At 52.0% G+C, this 19,620-nt stretch overlaps 1 protein-coding gene across 7 annotated transcripts in view; it reads right to left on the reverse strand.

The window, feature by feature from the left end:
• Positions 1-17,626: 17,626 nt before the first annotated feature.
• Positions 17,627-19,620, reverse strand: part of EHMT1 (euchromatic histone lysine methyltransferase 1) — a 116,639-nt gene continuing 114,645 nt past the window's right edge. For all 7 annotated transcript variants that reach the window (XM_082295006.1, XM_082295001.1, XM_082295005.1 and 4 more), the window contains one exon: positions 17,627-19,441. In XM_082295006.1, coding sequence (XP_082151132.1) covers positions 19,258-19,441 — 184 coding nt within the window. In that variant the 3' untranslated portion in view covers positions 17,627-19,257. The remainder of the gene's footprint in view (positions 19,442-19,620) is intronic.

Raw genomic sequence — 19,620 nt, forward strand, 5'->3', positions numbered from 1 at the left:
AACCACCAGCCCCGGACATGGACAGGGCTCTGCGAGCCCTGGGGGACCGGGGCAGCGAGAAGCAGCTCCGGTCTGGAGGTTGCCTTCCCCTGCCCTTGCTGGCGATGCAATAAAGATCGTTTTCCCCACCCCAGGTTTGGGACTTGCAGATTAAGCTGAGTGCTGGAGTCTTGGGGAAAAACTTTGCCCGGAGACAGATGCTGGAGTGGTTCAGCAGCCCTGTTCCACCCAAACAGACCTCGGGCAGGGATTCGAACGAGTGTTTCCTCCTAGGAGTCTTCACCCCTGAGCACTGCTGAGCTGATCCACACGAATGGGAAAGTTCCCTTATTTCGTGGATGGAGAGGGAGGGTGCAGGGAGTTCTTCTTCCTTTAAAATTTTCCCTAAAAAACATTTTTATCCTCACTGCATTTCATTCTATGATGGATTTATCTTTCAGCTGAAAGCCAAGTTTCCTCCAGCTGATTTATTTAGTCATCCCATTCTTATTAAACTTACTTATTTAGTGGTTTAATTTTTCACTTTTCTGCTTCTGGCTGCTACATCTCCTACACCCTTTTTCAGAGGAAAACCTGACTTCTTCTTAGTGACCACTAGAAGAGAAAACGCCCTTTTCAATAATCCCTCACCTCTTCAGACGGAAATCAGCATCTGGAGAAAAAAATACATTGGTTTCCACAAATCTTCATCCCCCTGTGCTTTACGAGACCAGGGGGATGGATGGATGACACAACATCTCTGAAAAGGTGAAAAATAAAAAAATGTTGGGTTCTGCATCAGGTCTTATTGAGAATCAGGGAAAATCCTGACCTCCACGTCCCCTTCCCTCTTCCTACAGCCACCAAACCACTCTGCCTCTCCCAGAACAAACTCCCCACCACAGCACTGCAGTGAAATCAGCAGCCAGGGCGGTGGGGGTGTTCGTGACAGCGAGAAAATGATGTGAGTGTATCATGAGGATGCTCTGTTCAACCAGTTTGCCCTTTCCTCAATCTGCATGCTCAGGGCTTTTTCCCTGGATTGTTTTCTCTTTCACACCCTAAGGAAGATCACGCAAACCTTAAGCACTGAAAGCCTTAAAGAAGAGAAGGAGATCGCGATTGCGAGGATTAATTATTCGGCTTTGAGAGGGGAAGCGTCAGGGTTTAGTTGGGCTTTTCAAGATTAGGAGAAAAGCAGGGGAGTTAAGAGAAAGCAAAAAATTTAGAGCACCAAAACAGGTCAGACATCCATAATCTCCCATTATGGGAGGGCAAAGAGCATTCCATGGAAAATTCTAAAAAAGGACTCGGTCATGAGTGACTCCTCCTCGCAAGCCCCGAAGACAGAGGTGAGTGAATCACTCTGCTCTCCAGCACTGCTCAGCGAGGAGCCTTCCTCCTCCCCGAGCAGCTTTGCCAGGCAACCAAGCGTTTCCCTGGACTTTCACCTGCATCCCAAGCCTGAGGCAGATGACTGGGCTTAATGGAGCAGCACTTCCATCTGGCAAGGTGCAGTTGGGGCAGAGGAAATGGCCCGGAATTGCAGGAGTTTTCCTGCCGGATGACTGGGACGCTTGGATCATGGCAGGCACCCGTGGCACTGTTTGTTTGCCCTGGCAGGGCAGCTCCCTGGAGCTGCTGGGACAGTCTGGATCCACCTCTGGAGGGGTTTCTGGTTAAATCACAAGGTGGATTTCCAGCTTGCTGTGCTCCAGAGGCAGCATCACACACTTCCAGTGTGAGGGACAGTGGCTAAAATTCAGGGACACAACCCCTGAGCAGGACAGAGCGGGGACATTTGCAAAACGAGCAGCACGAAAGGAGATTTCAGCCTTTAAAGGGCTCCCACCATGCTGTGACTTCCCTGGATCCTGCCCTACACCTGGAGTGGCTCAGAGGGAAGGGCAGAGCCCACTTGTGTCCAGGTGAGCTGAGGAACTGCAGGAAGGCTGTTATTTACTCAGAATTCCTGACTGAGGAACAGAGGAGCCTCTTCCATCCCATCTCGAGGCTCTGGGTCCAGGGCATTGCCCAGCAGAGCAGCTCCCAGGACCACATTTCCTTTAAAAAGAAACAAACAACACAGGCTGTACATCTCCTTCCAGCCCACAGGAAGGTCCAGAGCTTCAGGCCAAGAAAAGCAGCTTCCCAAGGTATTCCTGGCCAGGGATTTCTGTTCTCCTTGCTCTCATTTTGCACCAGCTGTGCTGGAGGAAAGCCCTGCTGCCATGCAGGCAGAGGAAATTGTTAAAGCTGGTGCTCAGGTCTGCCAGAGGATGTAGAATGGCTTTGAGCAAAAGCCACAAGGAAGATGCTCTGATACTTTTTATCAAGAATAAGAGAGTGAGCAAAGGCAAAAGAGGCCTTTTGAAGGTACAGCTCCTCCTATGAAAGTCCTGATCATGGCATTGTTCAGTGTCCTAAACCCCCAGGGCCAATTCCCCTCAGCTGCTGCACAAACGTGGAGCAAGAGAGACCCTGAGCTCACCCCTTGTAGGGGAGACGCTGCTGGCAAAGCCCCCGGGCTGGCACAGCAATTCCACCTCTGCACGAGGGGCTGCACAGACCTCCCAGGCTGGAGCCATCCCGATCCCACAGCACCACACAGCTCTCCCAGGCCACGACAGACCAAGGGTGGTGTTTAAAGATTCGGTTGAAATGGCCAGAATTGAGGAAAGGGGAATGGATTAGTGCTCAGAGCCCCCAGCAGGGCAGGGAGGGAAAGCAGGAGCTGGGAGTCCCTGCTCAGCACCTTCCCCACGTCACCTTCCCACCCCAAGTGAGCCCCAGGGGACCAGGAGCTGGTGAGCTCGTTCTGTTCCTCTTGAACTTGGTTCCTTTGTAGGTGGATCACGACTCAAAACCCAGCTGCTGGATGTGGCAGGAGCAAGCTGAGCTCAGTCCCAGGTAGCTCAAAAATGAGGTTTCCAGCTCAGAAAATGCATCAACAAGCAGGGCCAAAGTCTGCACCACACCATGCAGGAAAACGCACAGCAAATAACCAGGAAATCACAGGACACGAGAAAGCAAAGCTGCCCGTGGGATGAAGAGGGACAAGAAACCTCTGTGGTGCTCAGAGCTCCCTCCTGAGCTCCAGCACCACCAGAGCAGGGTTTGCTCTGTGGGAAAGGAACATTTGCACACAGACAGTGCCTGTGGCAGGGAACTAACTCTGAGAGGATGAGAGATAAAAGGGACTTAAAAGTATAACAGGCTTCATATTTTTATTTCCCTCAGCATTTCTAAGATCATTTCTCCCCCACTGGTCTCCCAGACCTGCCAAGCAGGGAAAGACAACTTCACACCTTCTCTTCCATTGTTTGGGCCTCAGTTTAACTGAGGACTTGATCACCAGGAGAGGGAGATTTGGGGAGTCTTTGCCTGTCTTACAGCACATCCCTGTCTGTGGTAAATGATTAGACATCTAATCCTCCTTAAGATTCAGGTCTCTCCTCTCCTCAGGCTCTTCTGAACGTTTGCCTGGAGCTCAGATCTCAGCATCTCAATGTCAAAACAGCTTTTCAAATATTACTTTCTCTGAACTCGAGTCGTGTACAGGCTCAGCTCTGCGTGAGCTTCACTCTGGAAATCCAGGAGGGAGAAGCATCATAAGAACTGATGGAGCACCAGATCCAGATCTGGAGCCAGATGGGCAAAAAAAGCCAGAGAAATTTGGGAATTTCACCAGTCACTTGCCCAAAGGTTAATTCCAGCTGAAGACACAAGCCCAGCCCTCTGTGCTTGTCCCCCACAGGAGTTTGCTGGACATTCTTCAAATCTCCCAGTGCATCAGGTGTCAAATCCCGCTGCAGCAGGAGTCACACCTTGCCTGGGTTATTTTCAGCGTTATTATTGGATACAGATTGATTAAAGACCGAGAGCTTTTCTTCTTCTCAATGATGGGCAAGAGAAACTATTCAGGCATAGAAGAGAAACGAACACCCAGGGACACAGCTCCGTGTTCTCAGCTGCCACGCCTTGGGATGAAATGCCCAAAGACAAAGTGCAGGAGAGCCCAGATTCCCAAAGCCATCCACAGTTTTGAAGAACTTGGGGACCAAGCCAAATATTTCACAAGGAGAGCACCACACTGCAAAGCCTTCTCCTTCCTCACTTAGAGGATGGCTGTTGCTGTGGAATTAAGGGAGAAAACAGATCCCTGCAGCTGCTTGGGGGGGGGGGGGGGGTCTGCACCCAACAGCTGCAAAAATGTGGCAAAAATGTGTTTGCAACATCAGTAATCAGGGTCTTGCTTATGCCACACGCCTGAGGGAGGGCATGGAGGGGGAGCAGAGAACTTCTGTGGTATTTTCTTGTACTAGAAATAAGCCTTTGCTCTGGAACAGCTGGAAAAAGCTGGCTGGGCAAGCCCAGCTCCCTGAGGGCATCACCATGGAGCAGAGAACAACCTGGAGCAATGACAGCACCAAACCTGCTGCAGCTGCAGTCACTTCATCCTTCATCCTTTGGAAATGCCGGGGCAGCTCAAGCCAGGCTGGTGGCACCCACCTCACACAGCACCACCTCTGCAGGAAATCAGCACAGGGTAATGCTCCCGGGAATGTCTTCGAATCCATCCCAAATATTCCCATTTTCAAGTTGGTTTTGGCCTTTTTAACTAGGAAAAGGAATAGGGTTTAGTGCCATGTGAAAAGAAGGATCAGTTTCCCATATGGGGTCTTCAGCTCAATGTGGCACAAACCAAAATGCATCCTGCCCGCAAAAATGTGGGAAAGTTGCCTTAAAAATTGGGTATTTAATTAGCTTTTCCCAGGTGAGGTTGCAGATACCTTCACTCATGTCACATACACAGGAACACAGGCAGGGCAGGGGTAACTCTCCCCTTCCCCAAGCCCTGCAGGTGCAGGAGTTATTGTGGCCAATGTGCTGCTGTTTGTGCTCTTACAGGGCTGAGGTTCGCTGGCCAAGGGCTGAAACCAGAGCCGGGGTACCTGGGGGTCCCCAAGGCTTTGTCAGGAGCACTTCCAACACCCCCCAGGCACACAGCCACACCTCCAGCCTTTACATCACCATTTCCTCCATCTCAAAACAGGCATCAGGATCCCTTTGCTAGTGTCTTCACCGTTTCAGTTGTTATCTCCATGATCCTGGGATGTTCCCTCCTCCTCTGCAGAGTGAGGCTTCAAACCAGCTCAGCACCTCCAGCCCACCTAAGCCACCAATTCAAGGTCTGGTGAGGTGCTCAGTGAGCTGCAGTTAATGGGGGAATGGCTGTCACTCTGCCTAGGACTGGATCAGGAGCCTTGCAGCAAGCACGGATAATAGGAATTAAAAAAAAAAAAAAAAGAAGCAGCAATGCCCACTGCCCAGCCTCCTAAATCTGAAAGGTTAATGCCCACGGAAAGGGAGAAACACAACAAAAAGCTCTGCAGCCACAGATTGAGTTTCACTTCCTAGGATCTGTTATTGTTATTAAGGAAGATATTGAGAGGCAGGAGCAGGAGCTGGCTGCCCTACTTCCACTGCCTTACATGGGAGCTGGGGTTGGGGTTTGCTTTTACGCCTTTCAGCCTCTCCCCCATTTGTTTTTTTCCAAACCTGCAGTGGAATGCAAATCACAACGACTTGGAGAAGCAGCCTGAAAGCTGAATAACACTGACAGGCTGGGAATCCCCCAGGCCTGGGGCCGGTTGGTGCTTCAGAAAGCAGCTCCCAGCCCCAAAATCCGCGGCCTCGCAGAAGGAGGCAGAGGGCACCCGAGGCTGCCCAGGAGACAGCTCCGCTTGCGGCCCCGCATCCGCCAGGCAGCCGATCCGTTTAGCTCGGGTGCTCCTTGTTTATTCAGCTAATGGTGGAAGTTATGTCCACATTCCGGTCTAAATTAAGTATTCAGCTGTTTTACAGACACAGTAAGTCGGTCAGCCCTAGCCTCGGTAATTAGGGCTTACTGTTTAATTAATCTCTTGTGGTCACACAGTCTCTATCACTCTCTCCGTTGGCTCACCCGGCGCAGGGAGGAGAGGCTGAGGAACAGGAGGAGTTAATCCCTTAAGCTGATCCCCACTGCACAGACGGGAAGCGAAAGGGGGGAAGGGGAGCTGCTCTCTCTGGCTGATGGGAGAAAATTGGGATCACAAGTCCGCAAAACCCCTCAGGGTGAGCTCAGCTCGCTGCCCGGGAGCGGTGTCACGCCCGGACAGGGACAGAGGGCAGCCCCGGGGACGCGCTGGCTGCAGCGGGGAAGGAGGGACCTGCCCCACCTTTGTGAGCTACCGGGGCTGCTCTTCCCCCTTCCCACAGCCCCGCAGCCTCCCAGGCTCTCTTCGGCAGCTGCAGCCCCGGGGTCGATGCCCAGAGACCGCCCGGAGGTCTTGGGGGACAACTGAGGAGCTCCTCCCCGGGCAGTGCCACGGAACCGGGGCAGCTCAGGCGGGAGCCGCGCTTTCACTCGCTGCAAGCGGGAGAGTGCGAAGGGGTCAGAGCTCCTCTGGAAACAGAATCACGGAATTTTCAGGTTGGAAAATGCCTCTAAAGTCACCGAGTCCAAGCGTTCACCCAGCACTGCCAAGGCCACCATGTCCCCAGGTGCCGCATCCACAGGACTTTTAAATCCCTCCGGGGACGGTGACTTCACCACCGCCCCGGGCAGCCTGTTCCAGTGCTTGACACCATTCGAGAGAAGCAATTTTCCCTAATATCCAATCTAAACTTCCCCTGGAGCAACTTGAGACCATTTCCTATTGTCTTACCAAGATATCGGGGGGAAGCAGAGCGCAGCCAAACAGAAACCTGGTAAAGCCTGAAAATCAACTCCCAGCGTGCCGGAACAAGGGGAAAACTGTCAGTGAACCAAGATTACCGCATTAAAGTGATGAATAAACAATGTGAGGATCTTCTATGGGTTAGAGAGCCAGCAGGGAGGGGCTAAGAAGGTGCTAATTAGTGTCGATTCCAAATACGTAAGCAGGTGACCACCATCATGTTCAGGTGCTTTTCCCTTTCAGGATGTCAAGGAAAAGAGCCTGGAACCTCAGGAGATGCCGTGGAGGGCCAGTAGCACACGCTGCCCTGAGCTGATGGCCGAGGGACACAAACCCAGCGAAGGTCTGGGCTCCTCGGAGTGCGCGGAGCTGCCGGGAGAGGATGGGAAAATGCCTCGGAGGAAAATCACCACCTCCATGCGCCGCCGCCGCCTGTCCCCTGCCCGGCCCCAGGCTGCCGAGACGGGCACCCCGCGGGACAGGGAGCACCCAGATGGGAGCACTTCCCATCCCTGTCCAACCTCAAGGAGCGCCTGCATCCCGCAGAATCCGCTCCTCAACCCTGGCAGCGGCAGGAGCGGCGGGATCGGGTGGGTCTGGAGCCGCTCGCCGCATCCTCGGGAGTTTTCTGGGGCTCCAGCGCCCTCTGCTCCGGCACGGGCAGAACTGAAGCTCCGCTCACCCCACGCGGGGCAGTGGGGCAGGGGCTGGGGGCGGCTTCCCCCGGCTGTCACCCCGACTGTCACCGGCGCGCTCACCCGGCACTCAGCAGGGCGGCCTCAATTAGACAGCTTTCGGTCTTAGTCTTTGAAAGCCTAATTATTTGCAAGGGAAATCGCCCGGGAAGGTGTCCCCCCAGCCGGGGGACAGCGGCTCTTCGGGGCACCGGGAGCGTCTCTGCCGCCAGCCCTGTCCTGGCTGCATCAGGAGCAGGAGGGAGCCTCGGGAATGGCGCTGGATGGAGGCGCTGCCAGCGCCGTGTGGCAGCTCCTCCACCCCCTGCACGGCCACACGCGGCTCCTTCGGCTGTTTATGGAGATATTCGCTCCCTTTCTGCCCATTCCACCCCAAAAATTTCTAGCGGAAACTTGGTGCCTTTAAGTCTTGAGAGGAGCCCAAATTTAGGGAGCAGCTGGGCAGAGGGGACACCTGGACATCTCCACCCAAATCTGTACACCAAGCTCCCAGCGGAAATTTTTCCCTTATCTCTAAACCCCCACCTCTGGCCATGCCTGGAACCACCCAAGCCTTCACCATGCCCAGAGAATCAGGCACACACAGCCAGCAGCAATCAGGGATGAGACGCTTCCCTCCTAACACGATGGACCCCGTTAGGAGCTCCTGATGCTTTAAAACAGAGGCGCCATCACCTCCTCTGACCCAGAAAGTCTTCTGAGAGCAACCTCGAGCAGACAGCAAATGAGTTAAGATTCAAGGAATAAACACAGAGTAAGTTCAGAATCCGCAGCCATGTCCTGCTGGGTAGTAGGTGCAAAAGTTGCTCCTTTCCCGTATTTCCCCCGGTTTTCCCCAGATAATCTCTTTGTTAGGCACTTCTCTCTTCCCTTACAGGTACTCAGTCCGGGCTCCCAAAGTTCAAACAACAACAAAACTAAAGACAAAACCCCCAAATGTTGCTATTTACATGGATATACATAAAAACCTATATATATTTAAATGTAAATGTGTATTTATGTGTCCATAGCCCTGGGTCCTGCCAGGCCAGGCCAGGTTTCACTGGCGTAGGGCTGGCAGCGCTTCTCTCGGTGCTGGGGCTCTTTGGAGGAGGGACAGCCCCAAATCCTCAGAAACAGATCCCATAAAGCCCTGCCAGGTGCCAAGCGGGCCCTGGGGACACCGTGGCACCGCCAGAGCCTTCAGGCAGTGCCATCACGGGTGGCATTAGGGGCCAGCAGGTGACCAGAGCCTGCTGCCACCACTCAGCGCCAGGACACGAGGAGGTGGCACCTCAGGAACACGGCTGCTGATTTATGGTGCACTCAGGACTCTCCAAAGGCATTATTTATCTGCATTACTGAGAGGACTTAATTGTTCCTGCTCACATCAGAGGAGACACTGAGAGCTTCTATTGCTGAGAAAATCATTTTAATCAGCAAACAGAGCACAACCAAACATTTATTTCTTCAGATGGCTGAAGAGTTGATGTTTCCAACGTCACTGAACTGCACGGGCTGGCCCAGAAAGGAGGGGAAAACTGCCCAAACGCAGCAAAGCTGAGCAAGCTTTTCACTGGGAGCGCTGCAGGAGAAGCTCAGGAATGCCAGAAAATGGGAAATTAGAGGAAGAAACCGCAGCTGACAATTCCACAGCACAAGAACTGGCAAGAACGGGGGTTAAAAACAATAAATAAAGTGAAGCAAAGCAGATGTAGGACCAGGAGGGCCATTTTCTTGTCTCAGCTTTGGCAGCAAGTGGAGCCCAGTGGTCAGAGAGGGGCCTTGAAGGGATCTGGCAGCTTTTCACAAGCACTAAACCCACTGCCAGCTTCTGGAACACAAACACGCTGTCAGTGTCTCTAAAGCATTTCCATCTGTAAAAATCGAGGCAAAGTTTCAAGAAGCATTTGTAGCCCTGTGGGATTCCCACAAGCACCTCAGCGAGAGGCACCCAAGTCCTGGAGCTCCAAGACTTTTCACACCTGACTGCGGTTTTTTCACAAGACAAAAATTAAAGTAATTCCGAAAACCTGTGGGATTCCAAAGGGAGGTCAGGTGTGGTTTTAAAGGTTCAATTCAAGCCCGTGCTTGCATTATTATTTCAATTACAAAGCAACTTCTATCATGTTATTGCTCCTGTGCCATGGCTTGGTTTTCTGCGGTCACAGAAATGCCCCACGGTCTTAGAATAACAAAAATAATCTATTATGATCCCAACCAAAAAAATTCCAAACCCCACAGCCTCTCTCTCTCTCTCTCCTTGGCGGTTACCCCAGCTCAGTCTGCTGCAGGCCTTGGACTTCTCCTGAAGGAAGAAAACGGAAATCCAGGGAGAGCTGGTGCTGGGGAGGGTGGGCTGGGTGGAGGAGCCCACCCAGCAGGGGCACTTTCACTCTGCCTTTCACGCCAGGTGTTTGATGTTTTCTTGAAGACCCAAGAAACCTCTGTGATCCTCAGATGAAATGTTCCCCCAGAGAGCTAATCCAGGGCCTTTGGATGCAGCCAGGACTGGCCCTCTCCTCAGGTTGGTTTTTTTTGCCTGTCCCTCTGCCCTCCCCGTGTTCCTGTCGAGGGATGGTGTTTGCTGTTCCTTGGAGAAATCCAGGTGTCCAGCCAGGATCTGCAGCCCTGGCATCTCTGCCGGTTGCACACAGTAATTGCAGCTCCCAGGCCTTCAGGGGAGGGACAGCTTCCCTGCCAAGGAACTTCAGGGGATTTCAGAATCCACTTGACATCCTCTCCCGGAACCTGAGAATTAGAGGGACCATCACTTGGGTGGAGTGGAAATGAGAATTCGTGCCAGGCAGCTGAGGAGTCAGCTCAACTCCCAGCACTGCCACCACCCCGTGGGTCATCTGTCCAGTGAGGAATGAAGGCCAAAACCACCAGAAGCAGGGGTCAGTCCATCACCAGAAGGGTTTGGTAAGGGTGGAGTGAGTTCTTTATGCTTCAGAGCAACAAGGACCGAGTTCAGAGCCATGGGAGCTGCTGTGGGAGCAGGGCTTGGGTGTCTGAGCAAGGCTGGTGGCACCTCCTGCACGGGCAGCGAGGTCGTGGCAGTGTCCCCAAGACACCCCTGACAAGCCTCCCTTGGTTTTGGGGGCTGAGCTGAGTGGGAACAAAGGGGAACAGAACATCCTTGTGCTCCCGAAGCTGCCAGCATCACTCCCTGCTCCCAAGGAGCCCCTCAGGCAGGGGTTTGGGGGGACACAGCCTGGATGAGCCCCACAGAACACAGCCCAAGCAGGGCAGGGAAAGGGATGGCAGCATGGAACAGGCAGCCAGAGCCACACAGGCTGATTCTTCTGTCCAAAACCACCCAGGGAGCAGCTCATCCTGCAGGAAAGGTGGTTCCCTAAAGCAGGGAGAGCTGGGAGCAGCGGGAATTGAATCCCAGCAGCAGCAGAGGGCACGAAGTGGGGCGGTCACCAGTGAAACCAGTCCCATATAAACCAGCAAACATCACTGAGACTGATTTACACTGCCTGGGGAGAGGAAACCGGACAGGAGCGTGACCATTTTGCCCACCCTGAGGTGTCACCTCCCTGCTGGGATGGGGGACAGCCCTCCAGGGTGTTTGTGAACAGTTCTGCTCTTCTATATACTCCCAGCCCCAGCAGCCTCCCCTGCAAACACCAGGTCCAGCCCGTGCTCACCCTGCCAGGCATGGGCTTATTTCCTTCGTCTCCCAACCCTTCTGAGTGCCTTGTTCAGTTTATATGTAACCACAACAACAACACATCGGTGTTTTAATCAAATTGGTTGCTTGCTCCAGTCCTGAAACAGCCGCTAACACCCAACATCTGAGCAGCCCAACTCTCTGTTTAGAATATTTCTCTTTAGTGGGTCTGTACTGTTCCTATTTCAGATGGTTTATGGAAGGATTAGTTCTTGGGAACAACTGCATTTCTCCCTTCACTGAGAAATAAACACATCAGGCTCCCTCTGCGAGTGGCATGAAAGCAAAGGAGCTCAATACTTCCCAAGTGCTGTTCCCTCCTCATCCCGCCTTGCGGCCCTACAAGTCCTCTCCCTGCTCAGAAGGTGTTTGGGGTTTGTGACTAACCCCAAATATCATAGGATCACAGAATCAGAGTGGTTTGGGTTGAAGGGACCTTAAAATTCATCTCATCCCACCCCTGCCATGGCAGGGACACCTCCCACTGTCCCAGGCTGCTCCAAGCCCCAATGTCCAGCCTGGCCTTGGGCACTGCCAGGGATCCAGGGGCAGCCCCAGCTGCTCTGGGCACCCTGTGCCAGGGCCTGCCCACCCTCCCAGGGAACAATTCCTTCCCAATATCCAACTAAATTTACTCTTTTCCAGTTTGAAGCCGTAGCTGGAGGACCATTGGGCTGCATCCTCATTTCTCCCCATTGCCTTCTCCTCTTGCTGTTTCCTGAAGGAACAGCCAAAAATAACCTTTTCCAAGCCCCTTGGGCTGTCAGGGGCCTGCAGGACGCAGCCCATGTGAGGCTGCACTCCAGCAAGTGTTTGGCACCTCTGATCTTGGGGGGGGCTTTTTCCTGGGCTGGGAATAAAAACAGCTTCTTAATTAAGCCCTGGATATTGATTTCATTTCCATCCTATTAACTCCCTTGCCCTACATGGGTTTGCTACACTCCGTAGGATTCCCCTTGCCCCCACTCTGTGTACACACAAATTGCCAAGATAAAAAAGCTTCATTAGTCCCCTCTACTCTTCAAGCACCCATTTCTTTGTATTTTTTTTCACTTTCAAGTGCTCATAAAAGAGGCTCCTTGACAGCTTCCAGACCTGCATCTCTCCAGCAGAGCGAAGATTCCTGAACCGACATCAAGAGCTCAGCTACTCTGGGAAGGGAAGGAGGAAAAAAACCCCTAAAGAAACCCAAGCTCTGGGTACCCTCACGAGTGGGGAGCTGGAGATCTCAGAGCAGCAAAACTCCCGAGCTGATGGCACTTGTGGATCTTTTGTGGTGTTGTTAAATAGCAGCAACACTTCGTTTTTAAGCCCTGAGCCCCTGGCAGAGCCTGAGCAGCTCAGGGCTGGGTCAGCCCAGGTGGGAGCTGCCTTTCCTGCTAGGAGAAAATCCAAAGCTTTTGTGTTTCCCCCCTCACAGCCAGAGAGGGGAGAAGCCTCAGAAAGGAAAGGGGAGAGACAAATATCAAACTAGAGAATGAAAACACAGAAAAATGGAAAAGAGGAGAACGATGATAAATCAAGCAGAAAAACAGTGCTTTCCATGAGGCTCAAAACCAAAGGCACCCAAAGATTTGGGGGTTTATACTTTACCCTCAGAGGTTGTTGCATCAGTGACCACAAACCTCATGAACTTACACAAACACAGGGGCTGTTTAATTAATTAGCAAAATTAAGACTTCCAACAAGAAAAGACAACAGCCAGAGGGAAGAGGTTTGCAGAGAGGCATGGGGAGCTATTCAAACATTTGGGGGAGAAAAAACAACCCACAACTGCTTTTAAGTCTTCATCATCATTTTTTTTAGGATGCCACAGGAGGGGACTGAAGGAATGAGAGGTGGTTTAGAAGCTCAGGGAAAATATTCCCTGCAGGATTTGTGGGGCTGTTCTGTGCAGGGCCAGGAGCTGGACTTTGGGGATCCTTGTGGGTCCCTTCCAGCTCAGGATATTCTGGAGATGTGGGGTGGGTAAAAGCCAGGTCAGAGCTGCAAAGCGCTTCCCAAACCTCCAAGTGTTTGAGCTTCCTTTGATTCTGAGCTGAAATCTCAGGATTTTTCACCACTCAACAATGAATAAATAATTCCTGTCACCCAAATTTGGGAATTGCCCTGAAATGCAGCTGGAGAAAGCAAAGGGCCTGACACTTGTTGGTCTCAATACCAGGGGCAACTACTCAGAAAGTCAAAGAAGAATAATCAGTAACCTGAAGAGTGAAATTAAGTTTCTCTGCCACAAAGATCTGGCTTTAAAACCCAGGGCTGATCTCCAGCCTTCTGGTAAAGCTCCACATCGGGATCTGGGTTGTTTTTCCAGAGCAGAGCTGAGCTGGATCGTTTGCCCCGTTCCAGGCACTGCTTTGATGTTTACACTGATTTAGGAATTAGCCTGGAAATCGCTGCATGTGCCAAGGGAAGCGGCAGCGAGGACTGGCTGCAGGAGAGGTGCCCCAGCTCTGCCTCACAGTCCAGATTCTTCCTTCTCTGTTCTGTCTCAAGAAATAAAGCTCAATAACATCCAACCAGCCTCTCCTCAGCTCCAGCCCCCAGACACTCCCTGGTGCTGCGGGAGGATCTCAGCCCTGCAGATCCCCACACTTACTCCAACTGAATTAGCCAGAAGGGTCTGGAATGGTTAATTGGAATTATTTAGCCATAATGTTTTGCCCTTCTCCTCCTCCTCTGCCTGGCGTGATGCTCTCTAAATTGAATTCCTTTAACAGAATCCAATATGCAGCACAACTGTCGCTCCAGAGAAATGTTTCATTTGGGGTCTGGCTGATGGACCCGCCCGGGGGGCTCCCAGGGACCACTTTTGTGTCCCCATCCTCTGCCCAGCACCAGCAGGGCACTCATTAGAGCTCTCTAAGAACACTTAAAACATCCCAAACCTTCCTGGGGGGTGAGTGAGGAGCCAGCGAGGGGAGGAATTGCTCATCCAGCACCGACCTCAGCCAGCCCCGGGGCAGGGCAGGGCACATCCGCGTCCCACAGTGAGCAATTTAACCCTATTTGAGCCCAAAAGGAGCAATTACACCCAAATGAAAGGCGGAGGTAGCTCAGGCACAACCTGCATCAGCACAAAGCTGCCTCAGTTGGGTTTTGCCTCCCACTAAAATGCATCATTTCGGCATTTCCCCCCCAGTCCCTGGGCGCTGAGCATCAAACCCCTGCCCGCTGATCTCCTGCTCTTTCTCCACCCCTGACCGCGGCTCCAGCATCCCTCGGGTCCCTGACACGTCCTGCTCCCCCCAAGAGCTCCGGGGATTTGCTCCAGGGCAGAAAAGCAGCTCCCTGGAGCAGGAGGGGAGCGCAGCCATCAGGAGAACAAAACGCCGCAGAAGTTCCTCAACTTCTTCCAGCTCATGCCTGTGCCAGAGGGATTCTCACGATATAAATGAGAATATTCTCCCCGCTCCCCTTTTGTTCATTTATAAAGTCACTTTGCTAATGGTGCGGGCCACGTTCGCTGCTCACGAACTCCCAGGCAATTTATTCCAGCTCTTTTCCCCCAACAGCTGCACGACCAGAGAGAAATTCTCTTCCCAGCAGAGGCAGGAGAAAAGGATATTTGTCTTATTACGTCTGGGTAAAGCTTATCTGCTTATTTGCTGCTCAGAATTGTATTTACAGAGCACAACAAAGGCAGAGCCGAGTGCACTAATTGCTGTTGCTCAGGTGGAATATTTTCTACTCACCCTGAGCCCTGCATCAGTGGGGCTTTATACTTTATCTAGCACGAGTGAGCTCCACAGAAGGGTTTTATTATTCACCCATCACTGCTGTTTCATTGCCGCTGTATTTTCTGAAAGGAGGGAGAAAAACCTCAATGATTTCTTCCTTTTCAATCCAGGATTGCTGAGGGGTTTTTTTCCGAGCTCATTGCACGTTGCAGACAAATAAATCACCATTTAAATCAGCCTCATTCTGAGCTCACAGATGGAGGCTCCTCCAGAGGGAAAGCTCTCCATATCCAGGTGCTTTCCATCCTCCTCACAGTGGGCTCCGCATTCCCAGGCTCCCAAGGGATGAGCACAGAGCAAAAAGCAAACCCCCAGTAGGGAAAAACTCCAGCCTCAAAATCGTTTCGGTTTCTATCTGATCAACAACACAGATCCTCATTTTAGCTCTGCTCCACATTATTTGGTTACAGAGCATCCCTCCAGCCCTTTGCTCACACAGCAGAGCCCAGGGCAGGCACCAGCTGCCAGCACTGGCCGTGTATGGCCAGGAAGGGGGGCTGGAAATGGGGTAGATTGGTCTGAAAAGAGGATCGGGGGTGGTTCTTCCCCTGTCCCTCCTTTCCTTGGGGAAGGGAAAAGCATCCCAAATGCAGAGCTCAGCCTTTGGCATGCCCACAGCTCCCTGCCAGCTCCTGGAAGTTAGCTCATCCCAAAGGCTCTGCTGGGCTCCGAGGAATTTTGTGGCTTTTGCAAACCCTTCTTGGAGGGGAACAGGGCAGGAGGCTCCACGTGTCCAGCTCTGTCTGTTCCTGCAGGGTTTTGCAGACTGCAGCCAGGAAAGCTGGCAAATGGATCCTGTCCAACAGCAGCCCTTTTAATGGAATCTCTTATCCCTGCTACAGAGCAGAGCGCTGAGTGTTTAAACAAAGCCTGGCTTTGCCCAGGCCCTGCTGCCACCAGCTCAGCTGGGACACTTTGTGACAAGGGGAAGTTAATCCCAGCTCAACACCAGGCTCTGGTGGCTTCACCAGCAGCCCTGGGGCAGAACCCCCCAGTGCAGGTGTGGGACCTTCATCCCAGCTCCCTGCAAACCTCCAGCGGCTCCAGGAGCAAGGAGGGAGGAGCAGCTCCACAAACCCCACCTTTGCTGGTGCTGATCAGGGCGTGGCGAGGTGGGGACACTCCTGGTGCCCCAACTTCCTTCACTCCCACACCCATCCCAGAGGGCTGGAGAGCATTTATCGATTAAAAACCTCCCAAGCACGGGGGCATTTCCTTGCTGTGGGGGCTGCTGGGCCCCTCTGATGCTGCAGGGACAGCAGAGGTGACCCAGGTGCCCCTCCCTGGCCGGGTGCTGTCCCCTCCCATGGCACCTGAGCAACACCTCCTGTGTGTCCCCAGTGCCACCAGCAAAGAGGGAGCCCCAGCAGATGTTTAACACAGTCCTGAGGGCCTGAGCCCTCCTTAATGACTCTCACGTTGGTTAATTAGAGATTAAAAGGCAGAAATAGCAAAAACTCATGTGTGGGGCTGAGCTTGTCCTACCTCCCCCTCCCAGGTGAGGCACAGCTCTCCCCGCAGGCAGCACCCAGCAATATTGGCTTTTTCTGGGCATTCAGGCCGTTTCTGGGCCCGGAGGAGGGACGGGGAGGCCGAGCCTGACCTCCCCTGGCACCAGCTCCTGTCCCCCCATCACTCCCATCCCTCCTGCAGCCTTAAACTTGAACCCCAGGCTGGTTCTCCCTCTCACAGCCAGGACATCGAGGCGTTTCCCTGCCTCCAGTGACAGCAGCCGAGGCTTTTCATCCTGCTTGGAGCACCAGAAAGGAAATTAAAAGGGTGATAAGGGAGCTCCTTCAGCAGACGAGGGAATATTCTGTGCTAGCAGGGAGATAAAGCAATATTTCTTCCAGCTCTGGCAAAGGCTCAGGAATGAGACGTGGGGTGAAATTCCACATTTATAGAGGTTTTTATAACTCTTACCTGGGCTGCAGGATAACCATCAGCCTCGCTCATATTTCCTCCTCAGAGGAGGTCACGGCAGCACAAAGAGAGGGAAGGAGTCTATAAAGAGAAGCCAGATGAGCTCGGGTGTCCAGGGTAATTTTGTGGCTCTGCTGGCCCAGGTCAGCCCAGGGCGATGGACGCTGCCTTTGGGTGCTTTTTAACACCCCCCTGCCCACCAGCACCCCGAGAGATGAGCCAGGAGAACTCCTCAGCTCGGTGTGCAGGGGCTTTCAGTGCCCTGTGATCCCCCCGAGCTGGCTCTGAGCCCTCCACGCCCCCCACCCCTGGCCCTGGAGCAGGAAAACCCTCTGGGAGCAGGTGAGGGACTGGGCTCAGCCCCAGCACCCCCCGTGACCCCCAAACCCAGCCCCCCCAGAGCCCCGTGCTGGGAACATCCCCAGGGATTGCTCCCAAGCAGCTTCTCCCCCTCACCTCCTTCCCTGGCGTTTTCCATTTCATTTCCCCCTGGCACGGGGTGGGGAGACATCCCAGGATCGCCAAACCTCAGGGTGTCCGTCCAGAATTCAGGCTCCCAAACTTTTAATTACACAAAATTTTAACAAACAACCTCAAACCCCCCCCCCAAAATAAAAGGCAAACAGTCACTCAGGCTGCTTTTCTTTGCAAGAATGGGGATTTTTGTTGTTACCTTCTTCATTTTCAAGCCCACCAAGGAGCAGTTCAGTCCCAGCCTGCGCCATCCCTCACCCCAGCAGATAAAAAAAGCCAAACTCCTTTTAAAACACTTTTTTTTTTCTTTTTTTTATTGATTTCATTGAAAACAGAACAAGAAAATGATCAGAGCCAAAAGGCTGCTCCTTTAAAACTGTCAAAAACATTAACAGAAAAAAAAATAATAATAATAAACATGATGGCATTATGAATGTTCTAGAAGAGATGAACAAAAAAAAAAAAACAAAAACTTGTTACTGCACTAATTACAGTATTTAAAGATATATGCAAAAAAAAAAAAAAAAAAAATTAAGATAATGACCTGCCCAGCCACCACACAAAAGGTGATGGCAAATTTATTCACACTACAATACTAACAATTTAAAAAAAGTTTTGTTTTTTTTCCTGCATTTTTATACTAAAATCACTTTGTTCTTTTTATACAATTGATAAGTTTATATTCACGTGGTGAGCAAAAATCACACCAGAATCAGCACCGTTTTGTTTTGTGGTTTCTTTTTGTTGTCGTTTTGGTTTTTTTGGTTTTTTTGTGGGTTTTGTTTTGTTGGTGTTTTTGTTTTTGTTTTTTTTTTTTTAAGCTTTTTTTTTTTTCTCCATGTTTTTAATGCTTGTCCCCGATGTTTCAATAATGGTAAAAAATAAATCAGTTTATTGAAACCTCATAGCATGTGGCTTAAAAATCAATCCAAGGTGCCCGGCGTGGAGCAAAGGGATGGGAGCAGACGAGCTGGTGGCATCTGGGATCTTCTCACCGTGACACATCTGTCCACCCCAGCCAGTCCAGGTTCTCTATAATATATATATCATTCATTTTATCTTTAAAAAAGGGGGGGGAAAAACTGGTTTTCTTTAGGAATTAGTGTCTTGTAAAATCCTCTTCAGCCTTCCCTCTCTAAAACCACTCGTGGGACGGGGTGAGGGGAGTTCCTTCACGGAGGAACCCAACACTGAGACACGACCAGGGCCTGGACCAGAGCTGGTTTGAACGGAGAAAATCCAGGAGGGAGAGAGCCAGGGGTCACAGGGATTGGAAGGACTCTGGGATTCTTCTCATCAGATGAGAAAAAAGCCGTGGGGGTTGGAGAGAACTGAGGGTGGTTGTAGGAAACACCCCTGGAAAGGCCCCACCACAACGTCCTGCGAGATGGGGGAGGAATTAATTCATTTATAGATTAAAAAAAAAAAAAAAAAAACCAAACCCAAAAACAACCAACCAACCAAAAAACCAACCAAACCAACAAAAAACCAACCAGCAGAACCTGCCCCGGGGCTGTGCCAAGCAAACCCAGAGCCAGCACCTCCCGCTCCCTCCCAGAAACGAAGTCCCATCAAGCATCCAGAGTTTATTGTGGGTGAACTGGAGTGAGTGGGCGGGAGGGATCCAGGCAATGAGCGACATTCCGAGGACGGGCGGCTCCCCCTGGCTCTGACAACACTCAGCACGTTCAGAGAGGAGGCCAGGACAGCTCGGGTGGCAAAAAAAAAAATGCAACAGCCACCCCTGCACACACAGCTGTGAAACCCAGCAGCTTTCCAGGAGCAGGGAGGGGAGAACAACATCACGGAGGCGGGATTTGCTTTCACTCCTTCCTCAAGTAACAGTCGGTGGCACAGCCCTAAGTGTCACAAACCCTTGGCTTTCCTTGAGCGGGGTTTTTTTTCTTTTTATTTTTTTTTCTTTTCTCTTTTTTTTTTTTTTAATTTTTTGTGTGGTTTTGTGTCTTTTTTTTTTTTTTTTTTCCTCCTCTCTCTCTTCTTTCTCTTTTAAATGGAAATTCAGACAGTATGTGAATCTATGGGGTTGGAAGGAGTCAGTCTCAAAAGGGGCCGGCGGCCGTGGCGGAGCTGGTGTCGGGGAGCCCGTTCTCCTGCGTGTCCTGGGCCGAGGTGCTCGCCTGCCGCTGGGCCAGCGCTGAGCTCGAGTGTTTGCACTTGGGTGAACCACACTGACAGCTGAAGAATTTGCCTTTGATGTCCCAGAACCTGTCCCCGTAGTCGAAGCTGCAAGAAAGAGACACAGGAGGGGTCAGGGAACGGCAGCAGCAAAGGGGAGCGAGGGGACGTCGGTGCTGCTGCGGCTTTGGGAAATCCCGGGATGGTTTGGGGTGGAGGAACCTAAAAGATCATCCTATTCCATGGGCAGGGACATCTTCCACTGGAGCTCCATCCAACCTGGCCTT

This window comes from Coloeus monedula (assembly GCF_965178545.1).
Source record: "Coloeus monedula genome assembly, chromosome: 21".
Lineage (NCBI taxonomy): Eukaryota > Metazoa > Chordata > Aves > Passeriformes > Corvidae > Coloeus > Coloeus monedula.